Source organism: Mus pahari, chromosome 4 (assembly GCF_900095145.1).
Source record: "Mus pahari chromosome 4, PAHARI_EIJ_v1.1, whole genome shotgun sequence".
In the NCBI taxonomy this organism is placed as follows: Eukaryota; Metazoa; Chordata; class Mammalia; order Rodentia; family Muridae; genus Mus; species Mus pahari.
Window position 1 is genome coordinate 44,647,390 of NC_034593.1, and position 27,213 is coordinate 44,674,602.

At 46.5% G+C, this 27,213-nt stretch overlaps 1 protein-coding gene across 1 annotated transcript in view; it reads right to left on the bottom strand.

Moving 5' to 3' along the window:
- The window catches only part of Setd7 (SET domain containing 7, histone lysine methyltransferase), a 42,800-nt gene that overhangs the window by 9,969 nt on the left and 5,618 nt on the right, over window positions 1–27,213 (bottom strand). The window contains exons 2-6 of the mRNA XM_021196333.2: window positions 22,202–22,331; window positions 12,802–13,003; window positions 7,001–7,190; window positions 3,703–3,784; window positions 802–919 (exon numbers count right to left, since the gene is read on the bottom strand). Of these exons, the coding sequence (XP_021051992.1) occupies window positions 802–919; window positions 3,703–3,784; window positions 7,001–7,190; window positions 12,802–13,003; window positions 22,202–22,331 (722 nt within the window). The remainder of the gene's footprint in view (window positions 1–801; window positions 920–3,702; window positions 3,785–7,000; window positions 7,191–12,801; window positions 13,004–22,201; window positions 22,332–27,213) is intronic.

Sequence of the window (27,213 nt, forward strand, 5' to 3'; positions counted from 1 at the left end):
CCTTCCTTCCTTCCTTCCTTCCTTCCTTCCTTCCTTCCTTCCCTCCCTCCCAGGGTCTCTCACTGCCTAGAACTCCCTCAGCAGGCTAGGCTGGCAGGCCAGTGAGTCCCAGGGCCCCCCCAGCCTGCAGCTCTCCAGTACTACGGTTGCAAGCATATGCCACCATGCCCAGCTTTTAAAACTGAGGCTCTGGGGACTTGATGAGTTTCCTCCTCCCTGCAAGGCAGACACATTAAATCCCTGCAGCATCTCCTCATCACCCCCAAGCCCCAAGATAAGACCTTGACCTATGTAGCCCAGGCTTGCCCAGGACGCATGATTCTCCAGCCTCATCCTCACAGATGCAGGGGTTCGGGTCCATGCCTGGCCTGACATCCCATTTTCAGGGGCTGAGACGCAGATGGGGACACTGCTGTGTAACGGACCTGCACGACACTCACGATGCTTTCAGCCTTTCAGGTGCTAAGATTACAGGCATGCAGCACCACACCCTGCCTGATTCAACTTTTAGCTTTTGAGTTTGGATTTTTTTTTTCCCCACTAAAACTCTTCCTGGCAAGACGGAGACCATTGTAGAATGTTGCATTAGCATGAGCAGGGAACTTTCCTAAAGCCATACCACATTGGAGGCCATTAACTCATTATTAGGAATCCGACTAGATCTTGGGTTTCAGATGTTGGGTGTGGTCTAGAGGAGACACATGACTGTGCCATTGTCCCATTTTCTATGACCATGAAAGTGGCTTGCTTAAGCTAACGGCCTTCAGCTGATTAGGTTGGGTTCACATCTTTCCCACTTACCTCTTGGTGTGTAATTCGGACTCCGTTATAAAACGACATAACAGTATTGGGTCCCACTGCTACCTTGGAAAACAGTCCTTCTCCAGCACTGGGGATGAGAGAGTCGGCAACATAGACCCTAAGAATAGATATGATAATAAAAATCAAACCGTGAGCTTTTCAGCGTGACCTGTCACTTCATGTCAATCACCAAAGTTCCATTATGAATTACTCCAATTATTCAACAAAGGAGGGGGTGGGGTGGGGTGGGTCAAGAAAGTGAACCGCAATACGTGAGCAACAGGGATGGCAGAAACACCTCGTATCCCTGTAAGCGCTGCATTCAAACTGAACTCTACGCTGCTCCTCTAGAGGAGGGATCTGGCTCAGGCTGGCCTCAGACTTGCTCCCGAGCCAACGACAACAGAAGCTAATGCTTTATTATTATTTTATTTTGAGACAGGTTCTCTCTGTGTAGCCCTGGCTGTTCTGGAACTCTCTATGTAGATCAGGCTGGTCTCAAACTCACAGAGATCCCCGTCGTCTGCTTTCAGGGGACCCAGTGACAACCACCTGAGGATAATGATGAACTTCTAATGTTTCTGCTTCCACCTCAAGTGCCCAATTTTTCTGTGGTGCCAGAGATCAAACCTAGGGTTTTGAGAATACCAGGTATAATACATTCTATTAATGGAGCCGTATCCCTGGGCCTCAAACAATCTTCCCCAGGGCTGGGGAGATGGCTGTTCTTCCAGACCACCTGGGTTTAGTTCCCAGCACCCACATGGCACCTCACAACTATTTGTAACACAGTGCCAAGGTCTGACACCCTCTTCTGGTCCCCCGTGGACAGGGCACCCACATGGTGCACAGATACACATGCAAAAACTCATACACATCTTTTTTTAAAAAAAAAATACTTCTTTAACAAGGAGTAATTATTATAGATTCCTAAAGCTTCCCATACCTTTTCGAAAAGGAAGATAACATTTACAGCCAAGGATGATTTACCAGACAAGCAAACATTCCCCAGCTTTTCAAAGCCAGATAACAAAGACCATTTCTTAGTTAAATGCCAAGACGGACTGTTTACACAAAAGGTGACAACGAATGAGATATATCCAACAAGAACTTCCAAACAAAGGGGTTAAAGCAGCAGTCAGCTAGCTACCGGTCAAATCTGACCGCTGCTCGTTTTTGTTGATAAAGTTTTATTGAGATACAGTGGCCTCCCCCCAGTTTGCTGAAGACTGTGTCTGACCGCCGCTGGGCTCAGAGGCAGTGATGAGTCTGTGCATCAGACATCACAAGGCCTCCAAGCTTCCACATTGTTACCCAGTGTGAAAAAGGTTCCCACGCACAGCTTTACAAGTCAAGCACTCTTGGTTGTGGAGTGGATGTAATAGACACTTATGCTCCACCAACCAAGCTTTCATTTCTTCACGCGCTGTGATGGATGGCCCTGCTAGAGGCTGGACATCTGTAATTTTTGGCTTATTTTTATGGACTGGAAATCTGAACTATTGCTTCCAATTCTTCCCCTTTCCTGTGACAGAATGATACATCTCGCCCTTTTGCCAGGTGACCTCATGACACCCCCTTCAGCGCAGGAGGGTTGTACATCCCCCCGCCCTGCTGACTCTGCTGGAAGAACACAGGGGAAGGCCCTGCTGCTGGAACTCAGGTGTTAAGAGACGTGGTGAGTTTCTGCCAGTCTCTTCCAGTTTCCACTGTCTCCTGGAAAAAAAAAAAAATGTCCTGGGGGTTGTTTTTCCTTTAGCCAGAGTCTTGGAATGAAGAGATGTGAAACAGACCTGAACCCGACTTGAATCCTGGAGCCCAGCCTAGACTGGCTGAGCCTGGTGAAGCCCAAATAAAAAATGGCTGAACCTAAGCCAACCCTCCGAACCATGCGTGTAACACAAAATGCTCGCCCCTGTAAACTGCTAAGCGGTTTGGGAGTATTGCTATGCAGAATTTCACAGCAGCACCCTAGCTTGGTAGATACAGTTGACCCTGTAGTCTTTTGGGGCTAACACAGAAAACAGTCTGCACCCTGGCCCTGGGCCAGAACCTTTTGTCAAAAAAGGAGGGCATTCTCTCCCTGCCTGTGGGACCGTGGGATCAGCTCGTTCAGAAGGCTGCTTTCTCAGATGGGAGCTGAAAGTAAACAAGAGATAACCCATGCCCTGGGGGTTGGGGACTGTCCTTCCTCTGAAGCAGACCAGCTGCTGGAGGATGAGAACTCTTGAGCACCTAGGCCAAGCTAAAGGGCAGCCAACTGCAGAGGTTAGGCGGGAAGCGGCCAGACTTGACTAGGTGGGGAGCGTTTGTGATCACCATTACTTTCTACCCTGTCTTCCCCGACGAATAAGGAAGTTGTTTTGTGGTCCAAGGGTAAGGCTGCAGAGAACCGGAGCTGTGCTGAAGCTATAGGTCAGGCTCGAAAGGAGGAGGCTAGAGGGAGCCCTGACAGGACCTGCAACATGGCTCTGTGGGTAAAAGCACCTGCTTTCAAGCCTGACCCCTTCCACACGGTGGAAGGAAAGAACTGGTTTCAGACGTTGTTCTCACATCTCTACATGCTTGCTTCCCCATCCACCCAGAGTCCTGGGAAAGGGGACATTTGAAAGGACTGACTGACTGACTGACCCAACACCTTTCCTAGAGCATTCGTTCTAGGACGAGATGAACTGGCTTGATAATGTAGACACTTTCTACGGACAGGCTTGCTGTAAGCCTGTAACTGGTCTTCCTCAGGGTATCCAAATCCTTATTTGGAAGATGTGCCAAGGAAAAGAGCTCCTTCTGGAGGGGCTTGGGTTGAGCAGGAACCCAGCCTGAACAGAGAGACACAGGAGAACGAGGATGCCCACCGCCAGGGCACACACAGGGCCGTGAAAGTTACAAGGAAATAGTTACCTCTCGGATTCATAAGGGTCTGGAAGGAGAGCATCGCTGGAGATGCAGGAGGAGGTCGATTTATCAAAGTGGTACACGGAACCTGAAAGGCAAATCCACATGTGAGTTCAGGGGCAGAGCCCAGCAGCACATGCAGATGTGTTCCTCGTCACGGGAGGGCCCAATCAATCACACGTGCCAACCTGTGTGCCAACCTGGTGTGCCAGCTCGAATAGCTAAGTCGACCTCTGCCCGTTTACTCTTTGATTATGTTTTTGAATCTTGCCCCCTCCTCCCACCCCACCCTCCCACTTAGTAGGAGACAGGGTCTTTACTAAGTTGTCCAGCCTGGCTTTGACCTTGTAATCCTCAAGTTTTTGAGTGGATGAGATTACAGACCTTGCATTTACCAGGCCTGGTTCAATTTAAGTCTTAACGGACAACCATCAGACTTAACTCTCAGGATTCCTATTTGTTGATTTTCCTTTATTCAAATGTCTTAAAAACCTGCTTGGGTACCTAAAATTTTAAGCAAAAAAAACCAAACAAACCAAAAAAATAAAACAAAACAAAACAAAAACAAACAAACAATAACCAAAAACCACTTTTTTTTTTTCATAGAATTTTCAGTCTTTTCTGGTTAGACCAAACTGGATAATGGTTTTTAAATTTCTCTGAGGTTTTCTTCACACCAGACAGTCTGTAAACGCTACAGCAGAGTCCAGCACTTGATTCCTGTACTGATTGTGAAGTAAGCCTCACAGAATTAAGAACAACATTGCTCTCCAGGCTACATTAACTGTCATTTGGCTTCTGCCTCGGTGGCTCAGCACCTGGGGAGTGATGGTTCCTGAAGATAGGTGTGCAACTGTCCTAGAATCACTGTAGGCTTTCTGTCAACCTCGGCAAATTCCGAGGGTTCATAAACAAAGAAACAAGATTTGGAACGGGGTGGGGGGTAAAGTCCTATAAAGCAAATTATTTTTAGCACCAAGACCACACGAGCAATCCCATCAGTCAGGTCTTCAGTAGTTGTCATGGTTACCAGACCCCTTTCCTGTTGTTTAAAATACAATGTTAGGGGCTGGAGAGATGGCTCAGAGGTTAAGAGCACCAACTGCTTTTCCGAAGGTCCTGAGTTCAAATCCCAGCAACCACATGGTGGCTCACAACCATCCGTATTGAGGTCTGACGTCCTCTTCTGGTGCATCTGAAGACAGCTACAGTGTACTTAGATATAATAATAAATAAATCTTAAAAAAAAAATACAATGTTAACCTAAATGAATAATACCTCCAACTTAAGTTAGAAAACCCAAATCAGCCAGTGACAGCCTAGGGTCAGGTCACTTAAGGACTTCAAAAGTGGAATTTTGCGGTGGGCAACTTGGTTACACAGGAGGCAGGAGAGCCATGAAGCTAGGCAGGGAGCCCAGAGGAATTTAGGTATCATGTTCTCCCCAGGCCCCACAGTGCATCTGTGGTAAGCAGCCTCTTGGATTTAAACAAACTCAGACATCAGATACGCAGGGGCCTGGGAACCAGCCCGTAAAAGAAGCAGGCAGAGGGTAGTGTGATGGCTCTCCTCGGTTGTAAAACTTTACTACATCTGTAACTAACCAAAATCCAAGTGGCTCCATATACCTGTGAGGGATCTGTTTTCTTAATTAAATAATTTGCAGTGGGAAGCACCTCCTTTAATCCAGACCTTTGGAAGTGGGAAAATCCATCTTTAGCCTGCACCACACGTTCAGAAAGACAACATGACCCAGACCATGAGGCGGTATTTGATGGAATTTGAGAATCAAATCAGGTGACTTAAAGTTCTGCCTCTTGGGTAGTTTTAAATTTGTATCTCGGCTAGGGCTGGAGCCCCACTCGAGACCACTTAGCCGCCATGTGCGAGGTCCAAAGTCTGAACTCTAGAGCTGCACAATGAATAAAGTCAAAGCGCACCACGAGATCCCACTTAAAATGCCGTGATGGAGCTGGGCAGTGGTGGCGCACGCCTTTAACCCCAGCACTGGGGAGACTGAGGCAGGCGGATCTCTGAGTTTGAGGCCAGCTGGTCTACAGAGGAAGTTCCAGGTCAACTGGGGACATAGAGAAACTGTCTCAAAGAAAACAAAACAAAACAAAGCCCACAACTCTTGTAGTGGGCTAGAGAGATGGCTCAGTGGTTAAGATTACTGACTGCTCTTGCAGAGGTCCTGGGTTCTATTCCCAGCACCCACTTGGCAGCTCCCAACTATAACACCAGGTCCAGGGGATCCAACCCCCTCCTCTGGCTTCTGTAAGCACCAGGCATGTTGGATAGCCATAGATCTCTGCATTTGCCACCATTCACCTGCCAAAGAGGTGGGATGGAATAGCAGGCATTCAATTTTAAATTAAAAAAACAAAAAAACAAAACAAAAAACAAAAAAACCACCCTTCATTTCGTGATTAAATGAGTTTATGCTTGTGTGTCGGTGTGTTGGTGTGATTGCCAGCGGCAACATGTGCGAGGGTGACTTTGAGGGCTGGTCCTCAGGTCCCATCCACCTCGTGATTCTGAGACTTTGCAGGCCTGGAGCTGGCCAGCAAGCTCTGGGGATCTGCCCGTCTCCCCGTCTCCCCGTCTCCAGTGCCACATGACTTTTGTACATGGGATTTTGAGCTCCAACTCTGGTCTCTAAGCTTGGGTGGCGAGCGCTTTCCTATGGAGCTATTTCCACGGCTCCTAGAATAACAGTGAATATACAGAAAAGCACCAAGAAAGCAAAGAATGTTCTTGCTATTTCTTGTAATGGTGACTTTTAAAAAGGATTTTACATATATTTAGCATGTGTGTGTGCATAGATGGGCGCCTCCTCCCGTGACTCCTCTGCATATCCCACTGACACACACGCTACACTTCCTCTGTCTCTCACACTTTGTCATGTGACTTGCAACATACGTGAGTGAAAGTTCCAGGGGGAGGCTGCAGGAGGCCCTGCTGGTATCGTCTGGTTATTCTTTGACACATCTATGAGCCACTGTGAGACGCTCTTGCCCAACATGGCCACTGTGCCTTTAGATAGGGCCCAACCAAAAAACACAGATCAAATCTGACCAGAAGCTCAGAGTCTAGCCTGGCTCAGCCCCACCAGGTCAGACCAGGCTAGACCAGCTGAAACCTGTGTCTGCTGTCATAAACTAGGGAGGGGCCAAAGGGATCTGTTTTTTTTGTTGGTTTTTTTTTTTCCCAAACCTGACGGACGCTCCATTAAAGTGGGCTGCTCAGAGAAGGGAAGGGACCTCTGCAACCTGTCACTCCACTGGAAGCAGATCCAACTTACTTCCCAACGTCACTTCAAAGTGTGGTCTCCCTTCTTCGGTGGCCATGAGGGTGGCCAGTTTCCCTTCGAGCATCTCTCCGTCAATGAACTTCCCATAGAGCGCAGTCCTCTGGTCAGGGTACACATAGGCGATCTTTTCTCCCGTCATCTCTCCATCTTCATTGACTTCCCCGACAAGGCTGCCCCCATCCTGGCGGGAGAAACCCAGATGCGGAGATATTATATAAAGGATTCCTCCGTAGGGTACGAGTTCAAGACAGTTCTCATCTGCACCCCACAGTGAAGAATGTTGATACTGAGTTTTAAACTTAAAAATCTAGAGCAAAAAAAAAAAAAAAAAAAAAAAATCTAGAGCTTTTGACAAGAGGGAATGCTCTTGATGCCTCTGTCACATGCAAATGGACTTCTGGAATGTTCTACTCATAGGGGCATGCATGCCTCATTTAGAGGAGGAGACTGAGAGGTACTCCAGGGTACTAGTACTGGATTAGTTACTAGCACTCTGGCTTCAGGTATATTTAAGAAACAAACACGTTAAACTCAGAACATAGTGCAAACATTTCATATGGTCTCACATCATTTTTTTTTTAATTTTTATTTTTTGGTTTTTTGAGACAGGGTTTCTCTGTATAGCTCTGGCTGTCCTGGAACTCGCTCTGTAGACCAGGCTTGCCTCAAACTCAGAGATCCACCTGCCTCCCTGCCTCCCAAGTGCTAGGATTAAAGGCATACGCCCCAATTGCCCAGTATGGTCTCACATCTTAAAGCTTTCTTTTAAAAATAATTTATTTTGTGTGCACAGCTGTTTTGCCTGCTGTATGTCTGTGCACTGTGTGCATGTACTAGAAGAGGGTAACAGGACTGGAGCTAGGTAACAGCCAGTTATGAGCCACCATGTAGGTGCCGGGACTTGAACTTGGGTCCTCTGGATGATTACCCAGTGCTCTAACCACTGAACTATCTCTACAGTCCATCTGTCTTCCTTCCGTTTTCTCTTTCTGGTTTTTTTTTTTTTTTTTTTTTTTTTTGGTTTTTCGAGACAGGGTTTCTCTGTATAGCCCTGGCTGTCCTGGAACTCACTCTGTAGACCAGGCTGGCCTCGAACTCAGAAATCCGCCTCCCGAGTGCTGGGATTAAAGGTGTGCGTCACCACGCCAGGCTCTGGTTTTTTATTTCAAGAAAAGTTCTTGCTATGTTTTTGAGCCTGGCCTTGGATTCATTATCTAGGACAGACGAGCTGTAAGTTCACTGTGGTCGCTGTGTCTGCTTCTCAAGTGCTGGAATTGCAGGAGGCCCAACTCACTTCTCTGGAGAGATGGCTCAGTGGTTAAGAGCTCTGATTGCTCTTCCAGAGGTCCTGAGTTCAAATCCCAGCAACTACATGGTGGCTCACAACCATCTAGAATAGAATCTGACGCCTTCTTCTGGTGTGTCTGACGACAGTTACAGTGTACTTACATATAACAATAAATAAATCTAAAAAAAAAAAGAATTAATTTGGGCCAGTCAGGCATGGTGGCGACACACACCTTTATTCCCACCACCTGGGAGGCAGAGGTACGAGGATCTCTGTGAGGCCAGCCTGGTCTACAGAGTTAGTTCTAGGACAGCCAGGGCGACACAGAGAAACCTCATCTTGAAAACCAAAGTTGGGGCGCAGGGGGTGGGGGGAGGAAGAAAGAAAGAAAAAAAAAATTGGGCTACATAAGTAACGATAATGTTGTCTGTATTTTCTAAGTGATAAAAATAAATAAATAAAAGGTCTTGTCTCCTCTACATCGTTTCTTTCTTTCTTTCTTTCTTTCTTTCTTTCTTTCTTTCTTTCTTTCTTTCTTTCTTTCTTTCTTTCTCTCTCTTTCTTTCCTCCCTCCCTTCTTTTTTCTTTCTTTCTTTCTTTCTTTCTTTCTTTCTTTCTTTCTTTCTTTCTTTCTTTCTTTCTTTCTTTCTTTCCTTCTTCATTGGTGGCTACCCTGCCTCCCTCCAGGAGAAGGGTCAGCTTTGCTTCTCTCCTTAGGACAAAGGCCAGGGTAATTCTATGTCTTGGCAAGTGCCAGGGTCACAGTAGGTGACCAACAAATGCTTGGTGTTTTAATTTTGTGTGTGTGTGTCCCTGTGTGCGCATGTATCTGCACGGGTGGGCATGTGCCATGGTGCATTAGTAAAGGTCAGAGGACAACCTGCAGAAGCCAGTTCTCAACTTCTGATATGTGGATCCCAGGAGACCCATCCTTGTCCGGCTTAGTGGTAGACACCTCTTCTCACTAAGTCATCCCACGAACACGTTTTAGTTGAACTGGGGGCTACCACAGTGTTGTGGATAATTTAATTTAGGAAGCAAGAGATGGGTCCTCTGCTGGAAGTCCTTACTGCATCACTCACCAAGCTTGCTAAACAATTTGATACCATGGTGCCTCAGATAGCTTGGTTAATGTCCTCGGCTCAAAGATCTAGGAACAGTTATACAAAGTAGCAACGCAGGGTGGCACTCATGTGACCCTCAGTGCTGCTTATTGGGACAGGGATAAGTGGCCTTACCCACACCAATTGTACAGCTTGACACAGTCTAGCCGCTCATTGGTGGGGGAGAGATTATAAACTGAAACAAATTTCAGAACCTATGAGGAAAACTGTACAGCATCATTTTCGTGGGCAGACAATGCAGACAGACATTAGTCGCTCTTTGTCCTTCTGACCTTAACTCTTACTAATGTAGTGTAAATGGGATGGTCCTTTCTGTGCCATCTACCTTCAGGCTGCTACTGCTGAGCCGCAGTGTGTTAGCGCATAGTGTATGTTATTCTTACATGCTGCGGTAACTAACAGGAGCTACCTACCACACTACTGCTTATTTGAAGCAGACATAAGTCTGTATTTAGGGCTTCACACCCTTTTCTCTCAAAAGCTGAATTTATTACTTTGCACTTACAAAACATAAATCCTTTGGCTTCCTAACTAATAAAATAAAATAAAATAAAATGCATTGGAAGCTAAAAAAAAATCAAACCAAACCGAACCAAACCAATTTCTTGTGGCTGCACACGGTGCCTCTTGCTGGTGTTCAGCTAGCACAATCTCGTCCCTGGGTTTGAGCCTCAGCTCTGCATAGCCTGAGTTGGTGGCACACACCTGTAATTCCAGCCTTTAGGAGGCAGAGGCAGGGGAGTCAGAGGTTCAAGGCACTCTGCAGCTACACAGAGAATCTGAGGCCAGCCTGGGCTACACAAGACTGTCTCAAAAACTGAAATATCACCAGCAAAACTTTTGTGTCATAATTAGAGGGAGATTTTTGAAAAGAAGCTGTTCTTAGAGCAATCTCACAGGAACAACAGGCAGAATAGTTCGTCTCCTACTCTTAATTATTCATGCTATGGCACAAATACCACCCAGCTCTATCTATCAAGGAGCATGGGGAAGAGGCCATTGTCTGGTTCCTTTTGCTCGCTGGCTCCCCCTAGCGGGATTGGTGAGAAGGTAGGCCAAATGCTTGTTGACAGCACATTTCTCTTTTGGGTGGGGATTTAAGAAGATAAAGGCTGTTTGGGATGTCTCTACAATGGGTCTTAGGCACTGTCCTGTCACTCCCAGGATGGCCCAAGTCCCTCAGAGTTCCAGTGCTTTAGCAGCAGAAGGGACCTAGAAGCCTGTAGTGGCTCTGTGTTCCCCTCCCGCCTCCAGTTTAAAGAGACTGCAGTGCCGACCAGCAAGCCAGTGCCTGACACTGATGCCCACTTCTGTACTGACTCAGCCCCCAGACAGCCTTGGGCTGTAATCAGCCCCTCCCACCCTCAACAGATAACGCATGTGCTGTCTGCCATTCTGAGAGAGCTTGTTATTATTTCCCAGTGCCTCTTTCCCAACAGAGTCTTCTCACGGTGCCTGATAAGACCAGAGGATAAAATGTTGCTCCAGTGGCTGGCCCCACCTATGTACCCGCAGCAGTACTAGTTGGACTCGGGATTATGTGGGGAGAGGGGGGAAAGAAGGGGGGAAGGACACAAAGGTGGGAGCTGATATTTTGGGGGTGTCTGGGGGATTGGGAGGGGGGCTGGGCATGCATATGATGAAGATATGCTGCATACACATGCATGATATCGTCAAAGAACACGTAAACTATTATTCTCTAAAAAAATGTCATTGTAAAAGTCATTTTCAGGTTTGGCTACAGTCAGTGAGATGACTGCAGGAGACGGTCTCAGCTATACCTTCGTCTTATCACAGGACTTCCGTCGATCCTAGTCACAAGTGAAATGACAGGGTGTGGGAGTCTCTGGGAATCCCTGTTTCGGCTCTCTCTCATCCTCTGCCTACACAGGCTCCGCTCATTTTTTTCTGGCAAGTCTCTCAGATGTCAGTAGCGCCCCAGCTCCAGGCCGCACGGAGCTCAGCCCGGCCACTCAGAAGTCCTCTCTCACCCTCCAGGAACTGCAGGTACCTTGGTCCCCGTGTCGGCGTCTCGGCCCCTACCTAGACAGTCACCCAAATAATGCCTGATGGGTCAGAGCTGACCAAGATGCCTAAAAATGCCTGAGAAGTCTTGGACAAAGAGTGATCACATCTTTTCCTTAGGGCACAGCTCTTTTTGAAAAATGTACTGTGTCAGGGAAAAGTTGGGGTAATAGGGAGGGAAGGGTGTTGGATCCCTTGGAGCCTCCAATAGTGGGAATCAAACTCCCGACCTCATGACAGAACAGCAGGCACTCTTAACTGCCAGGCGTACCTTCTGTCTCAGGCTTCCCTAGTAGTAGCCGGGCCCACACATGCATAAACTAAGCTTAACTGATGAAAACACAAACAAACAAACAATTGTGTGGCTGGTCATGTGTGGCTCAGGCCTCTATTTTTATTTTTTTATTTTTTTTATTTTTTTTTGTTTTGTTTTTTTTTTTTGAGACAGGTTTCTCTGTGTAGCCCTGGCTGTCCTGGAACTCACTCTGTAGACCAGGCTGGCCTCGAACTCAGAAATCCACCTGCCTCTGCCTCCCGAGTGCTGGGATTAAAGGCATGCGCCACCACTGCCCAGCCGCTCAGGCCTCTAATCCTAGCAATAGGGAGGCAGAGGCAGGCGGATCTCTGAGTTCAAGGCCAGGCTCATCTACACAGTGAGCCCTAGGACAGTCAGGATTACATAGGAAACCCTTGTCTCAAAAATAAATACAAATCAATTGTGTGTAGGGTGACGCTGGGTGTCCTGATTTATCACTCTCTGCTTTATTCCCTGACACAGGGGTCTCACTGAACTTGAGGTATGCCAGCCAGCCCAGAGACCCTCCCACGAGACCCAAGTGAAAGCCTCGTGAGTGCATAAGGGACCAAGCCAGGGTTGGGGGTTGAGGAGGGGGTTGGGGAAGGGTGTTTGCTGTTCTCCAGCAGGGGTGTAGTAACTCCAGAAAGACCAGAAACTGCTGAATTCAATCTCACATGTAAGAGACTAGAGAAAATTAAGCAATAGCTGCTAGGTGTGGTGGCACTTGCCTTAATACTAGCATTTGGGAGGCAAAGGCAGGTGGATCTCTATGAGTTTGAGGACAGCCTGGTCTACATAGTGAATTTGAGGCCAGATGATTTACAGCATGAGATTCTGCCTCTCCTCTCCTCCTATCTTCCTTCCTTCCTTCCCTCCTTCCCTCCCTCCCTCCTTCCTTCCTTCCTTCCTTCCTTCCTTCCTTCCTTCCTTCCTTCCTTCCGCGGCTGATCACGGCTTCACAGAGGATACATATTTACTATTTATTGTGAGGAGTCAAAACGCTGTCTTAAAACACATTCCTTTCTTTGTTTCTCAGAGTGAACAGGCAGCAGCTTACTGGGTAATGGATCCAACACACTCCATGTCGATTGTTGTCTTTGTACTGTCCCTTGAAGATCAGCCTCCCGTCAGAGTCGTACTCCTGGGCCGGTCCGTTCAGCTCCCCATCCACATAGGTGCCTTGGAGAACACCTCCATCCTCATAGGTGTAAACGCCCTGGCCCTGCAGGGCATCGTCCACATAATACCCCTCCAGGGTGCTGCGGGGCAAGGGGGGACAGAAAGGACAGCCTGATGAACTGGTGCTACACTCCCCCTCATGCCTCTCTCTCTCCTTTCCCCCTCCCCCTCCCCCCAGCATACATTCAGCAGGTAGAGCATGTCTTGCTATTGTTGGTTCTCTCATTCCACTGGCTCAGCTGTTTCAGCCCTTACATGTATTCAGAACAATACCCGGAGTCCCCATAGGGACAACGCCGAAGGTGGACAAATGGTTGGTGATGTCAGCTCATTGGTAGGACATTTACCTAACATGCCCAAGGTCCTGGGTTCCAGGAAGCCTTAACCCACAATCTCCTGGTTCTTATGAATCTCTTTTCCCCCTCCCTCTTTTATCTCTGCCAAAGGAAAGAGAGAAGAAGAAAGCCACAGGTTGGGCTGAGAACAAGTCTCTCCTCCCCGTGTCTCCATGGCCTGGCAGATGCACAGCTTACACCGGGGCACTGGCATTTCTGCTATTACACTCATCTCACGATGGTCCCTCGATTCCCCCTGAGGGCCAGCACTCCCTGACCCCCTTGGATGGCGCAGATATAGGGGTCTTCAGTCACTCAGGTATGGCCTAGCTTATGCAACTGGTCATCTTATTCCCAAGGCACTAATACTGTAGACTACAGAAGCAGTGACAGCTGGAACCCAATCAAAAGGCTCTTCTTTGTCTTCTCTGACAGGGGAGGCTTTATTTTTGTTTTACAGTCATGTGTTCGCCAACGACAGGGACGGGCTCTGAAAAAAATGTGTCCTAAGATGATTTTGTCATTGTATGAACAACGCAAATCTATATACACAAATCTAGATGCTATCGCTGCTTCAACATGTAGGTTACAAGATAATCTTTTGGGACCTTTGCGCCATACGCTGTGTGTATGTGTGTGTGTGTGTGTGTGTGTCAGCTGCACACATGTGTTCATATACATAATCAGTGGTGTAAAGGAGGAAGATTGTAGGCTCAACCCTGCTGGTCTCATTAGCAGCCTGACGGAGACTGAGCCCCACAGTGTTGGACCAGAAGAAAGCTCACAGTATGTTTATGGCAATTTTACTATTCTTTTCTTACCTCTGTCCTCAGAAAATACATTTGGAAGGTCAGAAATACGTTTTGTGTCCAATTTCCTTATATAATGGAATTAAGTTTATCAAAAAATTCTATATGGAATAAAGGAAAGGGCAATCCAAGTCATTTTAAAAATTTAAAATGTTAGGGTCCGCAATAAGGCTCAGTGGGTAAAGGTGCTTGCTGCCAAACCTGAGGATATGAGTTTGATCCCCTGGGCACACATTATGGAAGGGGAGAACCCACGGAGATGAGTTGTGCCCTGGCTTCCACGTTGCAGCTCAGGGCACCTACGCCTCCCTACATATAACATCCACACACAAAGTAGACAAATGTAATTAAAGATTAAAAAAATTAAATATAAGGTACTCAGAAATCACGATGGTTTGATTAACACCAGCTTCTATACACAGACTCAGCAAGCAAGCCTTGAAAATCATCTATGTGGTGAGCATTGTATGGGGCCCTTGCCAGCATGGTACACAGAACATGCACAGCCCAATACTTCGTGGTAAGCACACACTGCGTACCCAGTAGGCAGGATAAACGCATACTTTACACTAGGACAAGCGGACACTGTGTACTAGGTTAAGTGGGACAAGCGGACATGATGTACGTCATGTTCTGGGGCAGGTAGAACAAAGCGAGGCATAGGGACTGAGCAGGCTGCCCCCGCCTCTGCCGAGCAAAGCCTTGTCTTGTGATTGAGAACGATCTGTAATTATTAAATGAAATTCACAGCCCGAGCACTGACAGCTCCTGATTTCATTGTAATTACACTACTTGTGGTCTCCCAAGGGGATAAATAGTTCTCTTTCCCGTTTGTTTGTATTATCAATGACAAATAGGCTTATTAAATTCACGAAAGGAATAAAGTATACTTTAACATCGCTTTTGCATAAATAATCAAAACTCTAAACTCAGTGAAGCTGAATTAATGAGCCGCAGCTGTCATTAGAACCACACAATTAAAAAAAGAGAGCCGCTAGAGAGTTGCTAATCAACTGACGGGAGATGGGGCATAGACTGCAGGGAAGTGAATCAACCATCTCCATTTCTGGGTGGGATTGTCAGGTAAGATATAAGACGCCCAGTAAAGTCTGAATTCTAGACAGGTTATAAACTTCAGCAGGTGTGTAGCCCAAATATTGAGGATAAGATATAAATATAAAAATGTTTTGTTGCTGTTGCTCGAGCTATTAATTGAACCACGTGTTCTAAGTTTTTATTTGCTAGTCCTGTTTGACTTTAGGTGTTCCCGTGTAACGTGGGCATTACCCCAACAGACAAGCATGCCAATACTGCTCAGATTCATGATCAAATATTGAAGCCACGGGTCTTTGGGACACGTTAATATTCGTGTGTCTCGCACATATTTTCAGTTTATGAATGCCATGGCTTGCATTTGGAGGTACAAGGACAACTTTTGGGAATCGGCTTCTTCCTCTGTGGGTCCTGGGAGCCGAGCTCAGGTCATCTGGAGAGAGATTTTACCCACTGAATCATGGCTGTTTGTTTTTTGTTTTTGCCATACTGGGTTGGTCCTGCTTGTCCTGAAACTCTCTCTGTAGACCAGGCTGGCCTAGAACTCAGAGATCTGCCTGCCTCTGCCTCCCAAGCGCTAAAGGAGGAGGCGCCTCTGCTGACACATCTTGTTTTGATCCTGATCCTCACTGTTTTGAGAGGCTGCGCTGCCTCTTTGCCTGTGAGCCCAACCTCACTCCACTCTCACAGGAAACAGCTTTGCCCAGCTGGCTTCCCGGGCACTTCCTAGCACTGACAGTCCAGGGCTCAGTCCTTCCTATGCGGGGATAGACAGCAAACGGTCTACAGCTCAGCCAGACTCAAGAGCCCGTAAAACTACATTCTTAGGGATGCAAGAAAGATGTTTCTCTTTCTGTAATAATTTATGTATGACCCAATTGAATGGGAAGAGGAAGGAATAGATATCTTTTATGTTAAAAAAATTTTAACATAATGTCCTTTTTCCTTCCCTCTCTCCCCTTCCATCCCCCTCCTCTCTCTCTGTCACAGAATCTCACTGTGTAGCTTAGGCTGGCCCTCCAATGATCCTCTGTCTTCTTAGTGTTGGGGCTACATGTTCGCACCACTGTGCTCACCTCTGCATTTGACTGTTGTTTGAGATAAGGTCTCATGTCCTCAGGCTGGTCTTGAACTCACTCACTATGCAGCTGATGATAAACTCTTGATCCTCCTGCCTCCCCTTCCCAGGTGCTGAAACTGTAGGCTCTCTCTCTCTCTCTCTCTCTCTCGCTCTCTCTCTCTCTCTCTCTCTCTCTCTCTCTCTGTGTGTGTGTGTGTGTGTGTGTAGAGGGTGTTTGATCTCTTGGATCTAGAGTTAAAGTTGGGAGCCATCTAATGTGGGTGCTGGGACTCGAACCTGGGTCCTCTGGAAAAGCAACAATGTGCTCTTAACCATGGAGCCATCTCACCAGCCCAGGTTTAATGTTTTTAATCTGTGTTTCCTTTTAACATGTGGCAGGATTCTTCAGGATATTAAGAAATAACAAAAAAGGTCTTTGGATTGATTGACTGATTGATTTTTTTCTGGTAATGGCACCTGGATCAAACACTGGACAGCTTAAGGAAAACATGAATTTAACTACATTTCTTTCTCCTCACATACACAGATTGGCTGTCTTATTTTTTAAAGCCTGTTTTTGGTGGTGTTGTTTTTACCAAAGCTCATTTTATGAGGTGCTAGGTTTGCAGCGATAGTGAAATTAGGAAATAGAACTCAAAACAATGGAGAAATTTAGCAGTTTCTCACCCTAATGGATGTGCCTGCATTTTATTCAAATACTATCATACTTCCATTTGAAAGTCACTGCTATAGTATCTGAATACACAAAGATATTTAGAAAATCTGACTTTTCTTCATGGTTTAGGGACTGAGGAATTTCTGTCCTTTCTACTTCATGGGCCTAACCATCATTCCTCTAGCAGCTGCCTGCAACCTGTAACTTCCGGCTGCTTAAGGCCTGGGATAGCTATGAATATGGCCAATACTAAATCTCAAGCTTGCTTAAAACTTAAGATTGAGGGCTGGTGAGATGGCTCAGTGGGTAAGAGCATCCCACTGCTCTTCCGAAGGTCCAGAGTTCAAATCCCAGCAACCACATGGTGGTTCATAACCATCCGTAACAAGATCTGACTCCCTCTTCTTCTGGAGTGTCTGAAGACAGCTACAGTGTACTTACATATAATAAATAAATAAATCTTTAAAAAAAAAACCTTAAGATTGACTTTTTGGGGGTAACTATTACTTGAAAAGTCTGAATAACACCGACTCCCAATAAAAGGGCTGGACACACCTGCTAGTGTGTCCTCGTCAACGCTAGAGTCAAGAAAGAAAAATGAATTCTGCTTTCAAGTCCCATCTCTAACAAATTAAACTTAGTTTGAGAGCATCGTTCTAGGGATGATTTCGTGCGGCTGGGCCATTACCTAATACTGCAAGCCCCGGAAAGTGAGGAGCCCTAAGGCATCTGCTAAAGCTACTTCCGGCTAACATGAGCTACTTCCGGCGAACACAAGCTACTTCCGGCTGAGACCTTTACCGTCTGGAGGTGGGAGGAGCAAGGGGGATGAGGTGCTTTCTGTAATGCGTCTGGCCATATGCTGGACACCTTCAAACTTGATTTTGTTTTTGTTTTTAACAGAGGATGCGGGTCTAGAGAATCTGATGATCACAAAGGCTCAAAATAACAGCAATTAGCAAAATCTAGTTCTTTTCTTTAAATAAAAACCCTTGAAAACGAACTGCCATGAACTGGATGTTTAGGCCCCTGTAAAGCCTGTACATTGAAGTCTTATTCCCCAATGGGGTGGCCCTAAGAGATGAGATGGTGGGGGTACCAGGTTCCAAAGTTGGGGTCCTCCCTTGTGGGCTCACTGCCCTTATACAAAAAAAAAAAAACAAGGAGCGTGCTTTCTCTGGCTTCCTTCTCCACCATGGGAGGATGAAGGGCAGGTATAAGCAAGCATCCTTCTGTGAGCTAGGAAGCAGACACGAATTGAACAGCATTTTGATCCCAAAGCTTCCAGCCCTCCAGAATCATGAGAGGCGAACACTACCCAAGGTAGACATCGTCAGAACTGAATTGGAATGTGCGTCTGGTGCTGAATTGCTTGCTTGCTGATGGGAGGTGGGGGGCGCTACACTTTTTGGAGTAGTTTGGTTGTTGAAAAAGGAAGGAAGCAGACGGGCGTATCAACAGTATGACATGTGACACTTGGATGTTTTCCCTAACATAGTGGGCCTCTAGGCCACTGTCATGAACTAAGACTATATAGTAACACATCAGGTTAGCAGGATGGTCACCATCATCATCCAGCCCCGCCCCCAGGCACTGGGCAGATGTGCTCTGCCTCTGCCAGGCGCCTAGCAAGTGCTCCTGCACCCACGGAGAAGCTAAGTACATCCCAGGGCTCCTGGGAAAGTTTCACAACTTAGTACAGCGAAGAAGTGCTGGCTGTGGTTGCTTGCATACACCTTTAATCCTACCGCAGAGGCAGGAGGCTCTCCAAAGCCAACCTGGTCTACACAGCGAGTTCCAGGACAATCAGGGCTAGCTACAAAAAAAAAAAAAAAAAAAAAAAATCAAAACCATCCAACCAAGAAGAACAGTAAGAAGATCTCAAAGACAATGAAGAAAGCTCAGGAAAAAGGAAACAGACCCGTCACCATCCCCTCAGTGCTCGTCAGAAGGGAGCGGCAGATGTAGTTTAAAAAACAAAACAAAACAAGGCAAAATCAAAAACAAAAAAAACCCCAAATTACCTCTAAAAGTGAATCTAGCCAGTGTTTAATACCTGTAATCTCAGCACTTGGGAGGTACAGGCAGGAGGGTCATCCTCAGCTACATAGTAAGGTCAGGGCCAGCCTGGGCTACATGAGACCTTGTCAAAAAAAAAAAAAAAAAAAAAGAGCAAAAGAAAAGAAGGAAAGAAAACGTAGGAGTGAATTCATCTTAACTGTAACTCTTATTAACTAGGGAACTCTGGGAAAGGTATCTAGCCTTTCTGAGCCTTAGTTTCTTCATCAATGAAATGGGACTGTAAATCCAAATATACTTATTTGCTGAGCTTGGCTCCAACAAAAGCTGGAAGACGGTCAGGAACACAGAAAGGATTTTTGCCTCCCATGAGAGGCCGGGATCCATGACTTTCCACTTCAGTTTCTGTGAAACGGAACCAAGCACTTTGTAACAACCTGGGAAACCTTAGGTGTCCTCATTTCCCCTCAGCCCACAGGGATCCCTCTAAGCAGAACACAACAGGACAGGAAATCAACCTCAGAGACCGTCTCTGGGATTACCCGCCTCGGGGTGATAGCTCGGCGGGTAAGCCCCTGGCCTTGCCAATGTGAGGGTGTGGTTTAGTCCTCCAGAATCCACTTTAAAAACAAAGAAAGACAAGTGTGGTGGTGTGGACAGTAATCTCAGTCTAGCCTGCTTGCTGAGTTTCAAGCCTGTCTAAAACCAAACAAACACTGAACACACTCAGCAGGCAGAGGTGCTTGCCACCAAGTCTGGGGACCCGAGCTCCACTGTGGGACCCACATGTAGGAGGAGAGAAACAGCTTCTGCAAGTTGTGCTGTGACCTCCACAAACACTGGTGGCATGTCTAACCCCACTCAATAAATAAATCTATGTAATGTCTAACCCCACTCAATAAATAAATCTGTGTAATTAAAAAAAAACATAAAATCAAAGTTCATGTCACTGAGCAATGATGGAGCTTTTCTTCTTTATATTCTCCACACATGTGTGCACATATACACCACACACACACACACACACACACACAAACACACATACACACACATACACACACATACACACACACAAACACACATACACACATATACACACATACACACACATACACACACACATACACACACATACACATACACACACACAAACACACATATACACACATATACACACATACACACACATACACACACATACACATACACACACACAAACACACATACACACATACACACACATACACACACACACACATACACACATACACACATACACACACATACACACATATACACACACATACACACACATACACACATACATACAAACACACATACACACACACACACACACACACACACACACACACACACGACGACGGTAAGGCATGCAGTAGTAAGTACTCGGAGACCTAGGTGGCATGTCCAGGAACAGCACTGAAAATAAATATTCACACTCTGGGTTCCACAGGCACACACTGGGACCCCAGCACGCTTGAGGAAGAGGCAGAGGGACAGCAGGTTTGAGGGCAGCCAGGCAGCGTTTAAAGAGCAGGAGAGGAAGCTCTGCGGTAGAACATCTGTCTGGCATTCACAAGGCCCTGGGTTCCCCAGAACCGAAGAATAATTACACATGTGATAAATGACCTCGCTTTTTATCTTGGGTTACAGACTACACGACTCCCTAAAATTACCATTCCACCCACAGCTTAGAAGTAGATGCCTTTGGGTTTCTTTGTTTTTTTTTTTTTTCTTTTTCTTTTTCTTCTCCCAGTTCTAGGCTAATGACAAGTTCTGGCTCTATGCTTATAAATTTTGGTGGAACTCAGAACAGTTAAATTGTACTAAACACCCAAATTAGCCATGTCAGGCAAAATCAAAGATGCAAATATCAAAGCCTTCTTTAGCGGCAGAAAATCTTTTCCATAGTAATCTCTGGACCACACACCCCCAGTGTGAGGCTCCATCCAGACCGTGCGGCACCACCAGAATCTCAAAATCTGATTTGCTAACTAACTACACACAGGTCCTTATCTCAGGATCAGAGAGGCTAAGAGGTCTCAGTTTCTTGAACTAAGTCTCTGCTGCTTTAACTTGGTGACTGGACACATGCTTTAACCTCTCCTCCAGATGCGCCATTTCATGAAAGACATGCAAATTATTGCACGCGCATGGCACGTGGTGACCAGATAGGGCACTTGAGGTCAGAAGCGGCCAGCAAGGCACATGGAGGAAGGCACTCAGGGAGACTTGCCCCCTCCCTGCCTGCTCAGGGAAAGTCTCCTGTGGCTAACAGGGAACACATTTTGGCACGCTGGTTCAAATGCTCAGTCTAACCCATAAAGCTGGAAGGTGTGCCGTCCAATACAACCAATCTGCTGGAATGTTTCCCCTAAGGATCAGTTCCTTGTTGGCTAGCCTCATCTAACCACCAAAATTCAAAGTACGAACACGCTCGTGCGTGTGAGTGTGTCTGCGCGTGCGTGGCCATCTGGAGAAGCTCTAACTTGTTTTCAGCTCCCACATCCACTTGGCAAGGACTTTACTATCATTATTTTACACTATCACGCTAAGAGACTGTCTCACAAAGCACAGGAGGTATCATAGACAGAGATGTGCACTCAAGGAATCTCTCCTTGGGTGGGGAGGGGAAATCAGCCATTTACAAAAAAAACATACATTGCTGAATGAATATAAAAATAACCTCGGCACAAAGTAAAAAATGGACATTTTTCCAGAAGAAGAGCTATGATTGAACGGTCATGGAAATGAGGCAGGGGAGTTACGTTCTGGAAAGAGGGATTCTGAGAGAGGCAGTGTTGATGCCAACACCTTGCAAGAGAGCCCTGGGAACCAGGGAACCGGTAGGCATTGAATTTGTGCCAGTGTATGTGTGTATATATGATGTACGTGCCTGTGGGTATATGTGAGCGTGGGCATATACATGCCATGGTCCATGAGGCGGTCAGACTGTGGGTGTCTGTTCCTGCCTTCCACCTTGTGTGATGTCATTAAGCTATGTTACCGTTACCAGGTGGCCATGAAATGAATTTGTGCAAGACAGGAGCGGCCCCTAAATCTACCATGGCAAAAATCACTGGACGGACACATCCCAGGCTCGGCACACCTCAGGTTGGTTTCTGCACAGCCACCACAGTCACTTCTGGTCACCAAAGCCTTGCATACACGTTGGGCTTACTCTCACCATTTGCATGACCCACATACAAGCTTTTAATTGAATTCTTCCATTTGTACCATCTTTTCTTCTTTGAAACAGTTGGGGATCCCCACGCCCCTGAATAAAACAGAACAGCGAGGGCTACCTGCCGTCAAAGAAGAAGAATTTCCCACGTCCATTCTTTTCTCCATGCACAAAGTTGCCCTCGAATCTGTCTGTGGAGGAGTAGGTGACAGTGCAGAACCCGTGTGGTAATCCGTCATCATCCAGGTGTCCTGAGGAAAGAGAAACCCGTCAGCTCCGAATGGTAAGACAAGTCTCCGAAACTGCCAGGGGAGGCCGGAAGAGGGCATCTGTCCCCTGCATCTGGAATTACACATGGGTTCGAGCATGGGCTCTGGGAGCTGAATTCAAGTAAGAGTAGCAAGTGCTCCTAACTGCTGAGCCGCCGCTCCAGCCCCTACTCCCCGTACCCCCTGTTGAAGAATATTTACTTGATGTTTTGTATACTTTGTGAACTGGCTGGTCCATACAGAAAGGCTCTGGGCACGTTTAGTTTGCACGGGCCTGCCTTTTTCCCTTCTACGGGGATTCATTGTCAGTATAACCATCCACAGCCTGGTTACAACTGCCCAAGCCCCTAAGGCACACTAGGTTCTTTGTTACCACCAACTTGTTTCACACACTCCAGCTCCACCCCATTAGTTTCTCCCCATCATCTGGGTGAGAAGATTTTGCAGAGAAGAGTGAAAATAAAGCCAGTCATTACTCTGCTGGCTTCTCCCCTGGGTTAACAACTGGGATCATGGGTGCAAACATTCAACACTGCGCAGTGCAGGGACATTAAATACTCAATATGGCTTCCAGAGGGCCTATTAGCATAAAACACAAACCATGCCACCACATGAAAGCCCGAGTCTCCTAGCATTTCTATTTAAGATGATAAAGTCCCAGGCAAAGGACAGAACTCAGGGGTAGAAGGCTTAGATGGCATGCCCTCGAACCTAAGCAATGCCCAGTCCTGCAAAGTAAAAATTAAAAAAAAAAAAGAGCGATAGAAGGCTATGGTCTCTTAGAAGAGATGATAAGTAGTCATATTACTGACGACTGTAACATAAAATCATAGCAAAAAAAGACTGTATTTTATCACTCTGACTCTATAGGGGATGAGTTACCAGGGTCATAGTACAATGATTCATGCTATTATTTATCTGTGGATTGAGTTACCTAGAACATTGTACAATAGCACATGCTATGATTTATTTATTATGTGCCTGATTGAGTTCATGTGCACCACACACATGTAGCCTTCAGAGGACAGACGAGGCCGTTGGAGCCCCCAGAACTGGATGAGAGCCACCATGTGGGTGCTGGGAGCCCAACGGGAACTCGCTTAGCATGGAGCGGCCTCTCTGGGCCTGTATATGGCTATGTAAACACACCACAGACAGGTTAGTTTCTTTCTTTTTGAACACAAACTTTTCCTCCAAGGGTCAGAGGGGGGAACCAAGCTAGTCCAAGCCTGCTTTCTTTTGGTAGCAAAACTAAATTACATGATATAATTCTAATAGAGTCCTATGGAATAATTTGGACAACTATTTTTTAACCATCTACTGATGGCATTCTTTCACTGAAACAGAAAAAAATTATTTTTTTTCTGGTTTAATGAAAGAATATTCAATATCAAGCTAAAAGCTTTCTCTTATGAAACAATGAAATCAGTTAAACATAGCCAATAACATTCCTATGAATTTAACGTCCTACTTTCGATTTGGTGGCTATATCAGAGTAATTAGGTTAGTCTCTCTCGAGAGTAATTACTGATGTGTACGAATACTCCCACAATGGAGAAAGGTGCACACCCTTCAGACTTTAAAAAGTGATTGCTGATAAAATTGTTTCTTTTGTTGTTGTGTTTTTACCGTAAATCAAGAGAAACATCATGATAAACACGGACATGGAGGGGGGAAGGAAAGCCAGTGTAATCCATCCATATTCCTTTCTCCCTGGCCTATTTCCGAATCAAACACTGCAGATGCGGGCACCCTCCGCACTGAACTCAGATATTAATAGTGGAAGAAGGTGCCGTGTAACTGAAAGCAGGCGGAGGTCAGTTCTGACCCCAGAACTGATTTTTGTGAGGACGAGAAAATCTCACCCCTGCTCCATGACTGGCCCGTCTGGACCCTTCTGCAACAGTCCAGTGGAGAGGGAAACCCCTCCACTCTTTGCTGGAGGACTCTGAGTGACCCCCACCTCTTGGAGGACCTTGTGCATCTAGAAGGAGAAACACGTGGACAGGTGGATCTTCCCTGCCGGCCTGTCCGCACACGAAAGTTCTGAAATCTGTCAGACCTCCCTCAGAAGGATTTCCACCTTGACTTGGTTTGTTTTGCATCCTCAGGTGTAAGCAATGCAAAGGTTAGAGACTAGAGACTGAAATGCCCACATTTACATTTATGGTAGTCAGTTTTCCAGACTGGTAAGGAGCTAACCCAAACAGCAGAACCAAACAACCTGGGTGTGGTAGTGAGATCAAGGCCAGCCTCAGCAGGCAGCAAGTTTGGCTGCTGCGTAACGTTCAGTCTCCGACACAAACCACACCAGAAGAGAAGGGAATGAACAAAAAAGCCATAATCAGGACAATATCAACAAAAAGACTTCAGACAAACCTAGGAAAGAGATTAGGCTGTTAAAATCCTGCTGCCTCTGAGCACAAGGCCTGTGAGCAGTCTTAGCACTCTTCTTACTCAGATGCTGCTAGCACAGCAAAGTTGTGTGTCACTCACTATCCAGAGAAGAAAACAACTGTGAAGCTACTGTGTGGGGCAGTGCAGGGCGGGGCTAAGTGCTTTCTTGGTACCTCTTTGAAACCTCAGATGACTAAACCCTACCACGTGACCCGTGAGAGAAAGCTGATCGCTCTAAATTCGTGCAAGGTTGTGGAAAGCCCCCCCCCCCGGCCTCCAACCCACCCCATCCACTTTCTAGAGACAGGCGAACAAGTCGGGGAGCCCAAGGGGAACCTTGCTGATGGCAGAGTGTGAGCTGCAGCAGTGGTAGAGCAGTTAAAGGGCTTTCTGCTCTGTCCTAAGGACCCCGTGCCAGCACCACACTGGGCTACTCACAAATGCCTGCAACTGCAGCACCAGGGACCCCACACCCTCTCCTGCCCTCCGGCATACACATAAGCAATATGAGTAATATACATTAGAAAGTGAAAGAGAAACTGTCTAGGGGGACTAAGACGATGGCAGGGAAGTATGAGGCAATACATTCAAAGTACATTATATACTTGTATGAAAATAACCTGACATAACCCAATAGCAAGTATGAGGGAAAGAAAATACATATTTAAAAATAAAACCAGTATTTCAAGTTGTATGACCATGTAATGACTGTGCACTATTTTGCCAAATGGTTTACTGTGATGACATATCTTCTTAACAAAAACAAAACCCAAACCAGAAACAAACAAATAACTACCAGCAATGCCCAGGCTCCTTATAGAAAAAAACGCAAGGAGACTTTGTGGGCAGCCTGCTGAGAATTGCCAGGATTCTCAACATCATATCCTGGCTGCAAATTCCTATCCCTTGCCTGTGATGCTAACTCAGTGAGGAAACTCTAGTCCTTGCTGAAGACTACAGAATGCGCCGAGTCAGCCAACCCCCTTCCAGGCCAGTTCCCACTACACAGAAGGTGGGCACCAGGCCCAAAGGACAGGCCAAACTCACTGGAATGATGGCTTTGTGCTAACACAGCCCCAGCAAGCAAGGCACCCAGGATCTGTCTACAGAAAGACTGAACTGTAACCGGAGAAAAGAAAAAAGTAACTGTGTCTGATTTTCTTTCCATTCTGTTCTAAAGATTTCTATCCACCAAGCAAATAGAAACAGTTTCCCTAGATTCACCTCTGAGCAGAGGTGTTTTTCCCTTAACTTGATAAGATGGGTCTGTTAAGTCGCCCTGGGATCAGAGATGGGTCATTGCCTGCTTCCAACTTAGGAGAGACCTGAGTGCTCTGGGTGAATATTTCCCTCAGGATGAGAGACCTTGGCCCATACTGTTAGTTTTGCATACAAAACACAGCTCCTCGTCTCCCACACAAAAATCATTTAAGAAAAGCAAGCTTACTGGTGCTGGAAGCACGCCTTCCTCACAATGGATTCACAGTGGCCCTGAAAGGCACAGGAACACAGGTGTGAGCTGGCAATGGCTGTGGCTTAATGGTGAGCGCTCTGTTCCAGGCCCAGGGCGCAGACACAGATGAGAGTCAGGCTGGGCCGGACAGTACGGGGGTTGTTAATAAAATAACCCTGACTGTTTGAAGCGGGCGGGGATGCCAGACCATGGAGCTACGTGTTTTCACTGTGGTCCCTTGTTCTGAGGACTCTGACATTTTTCCATTTTGAGCTCTTTCCCTCAGTGTCTCTGACCCTGTCCTTCACTCCACGACCTCTATTCCAACACACAAGCAACTCTCTCAGCCTTCAGCCCCACTTCCTTTTTCCATCTCCCCCTTGTGTGCCATTTTCTCTTTTCAGCCTCATGTTTCAGCTGAAGTAAGAGAGTATTTTATGGGGTGGAGTGAGGGCGGGGGCGGCACACAATTCTGTGCCTCTCACCTATATGCACCAAGCCCCCCCCCCCCCCGCCTCCAACTTGCAGCAATCTCTCACCTCAGTCTCCCAAGTGCTGGCATTACAGGTGTGGGTCGGATTTGATGTTTATTTATTTGGGTGAACGTATGTATACTATATATGCCCAGGTAAGCACAAGTCTGGTGCTAATGTGGAAGCTGGAGGATGATAAAGGAGTCAGTTTTCTTTGTTTTATTGCTTTAAAAGCACAGTGATGGCCAGGAGGAGTAGCTTATACTTCTACACCCAGTTTCTTAGGAGAGTGAAGCATGATCCTCCTGCTTCGGAGCCAGCCTGTGCTACAGTTTCAAGATAGCCTGGGGTTACAGAATGAGACTGTCAGGGGTAGAGGTGTCAGAGTGAGAACTCAAGTGGCAATTCCTGGAAGTTAACTGGCTTCCCACAGAAGCGGGGCAGATACTGGAACCCAAACTGTTTCCTCCTGACACTGAGTCCTTTCTATGGTGTGTGTGTGTGTGTGTGTGTGTGTGTGTGTATGTGTGTGTATGTGTGT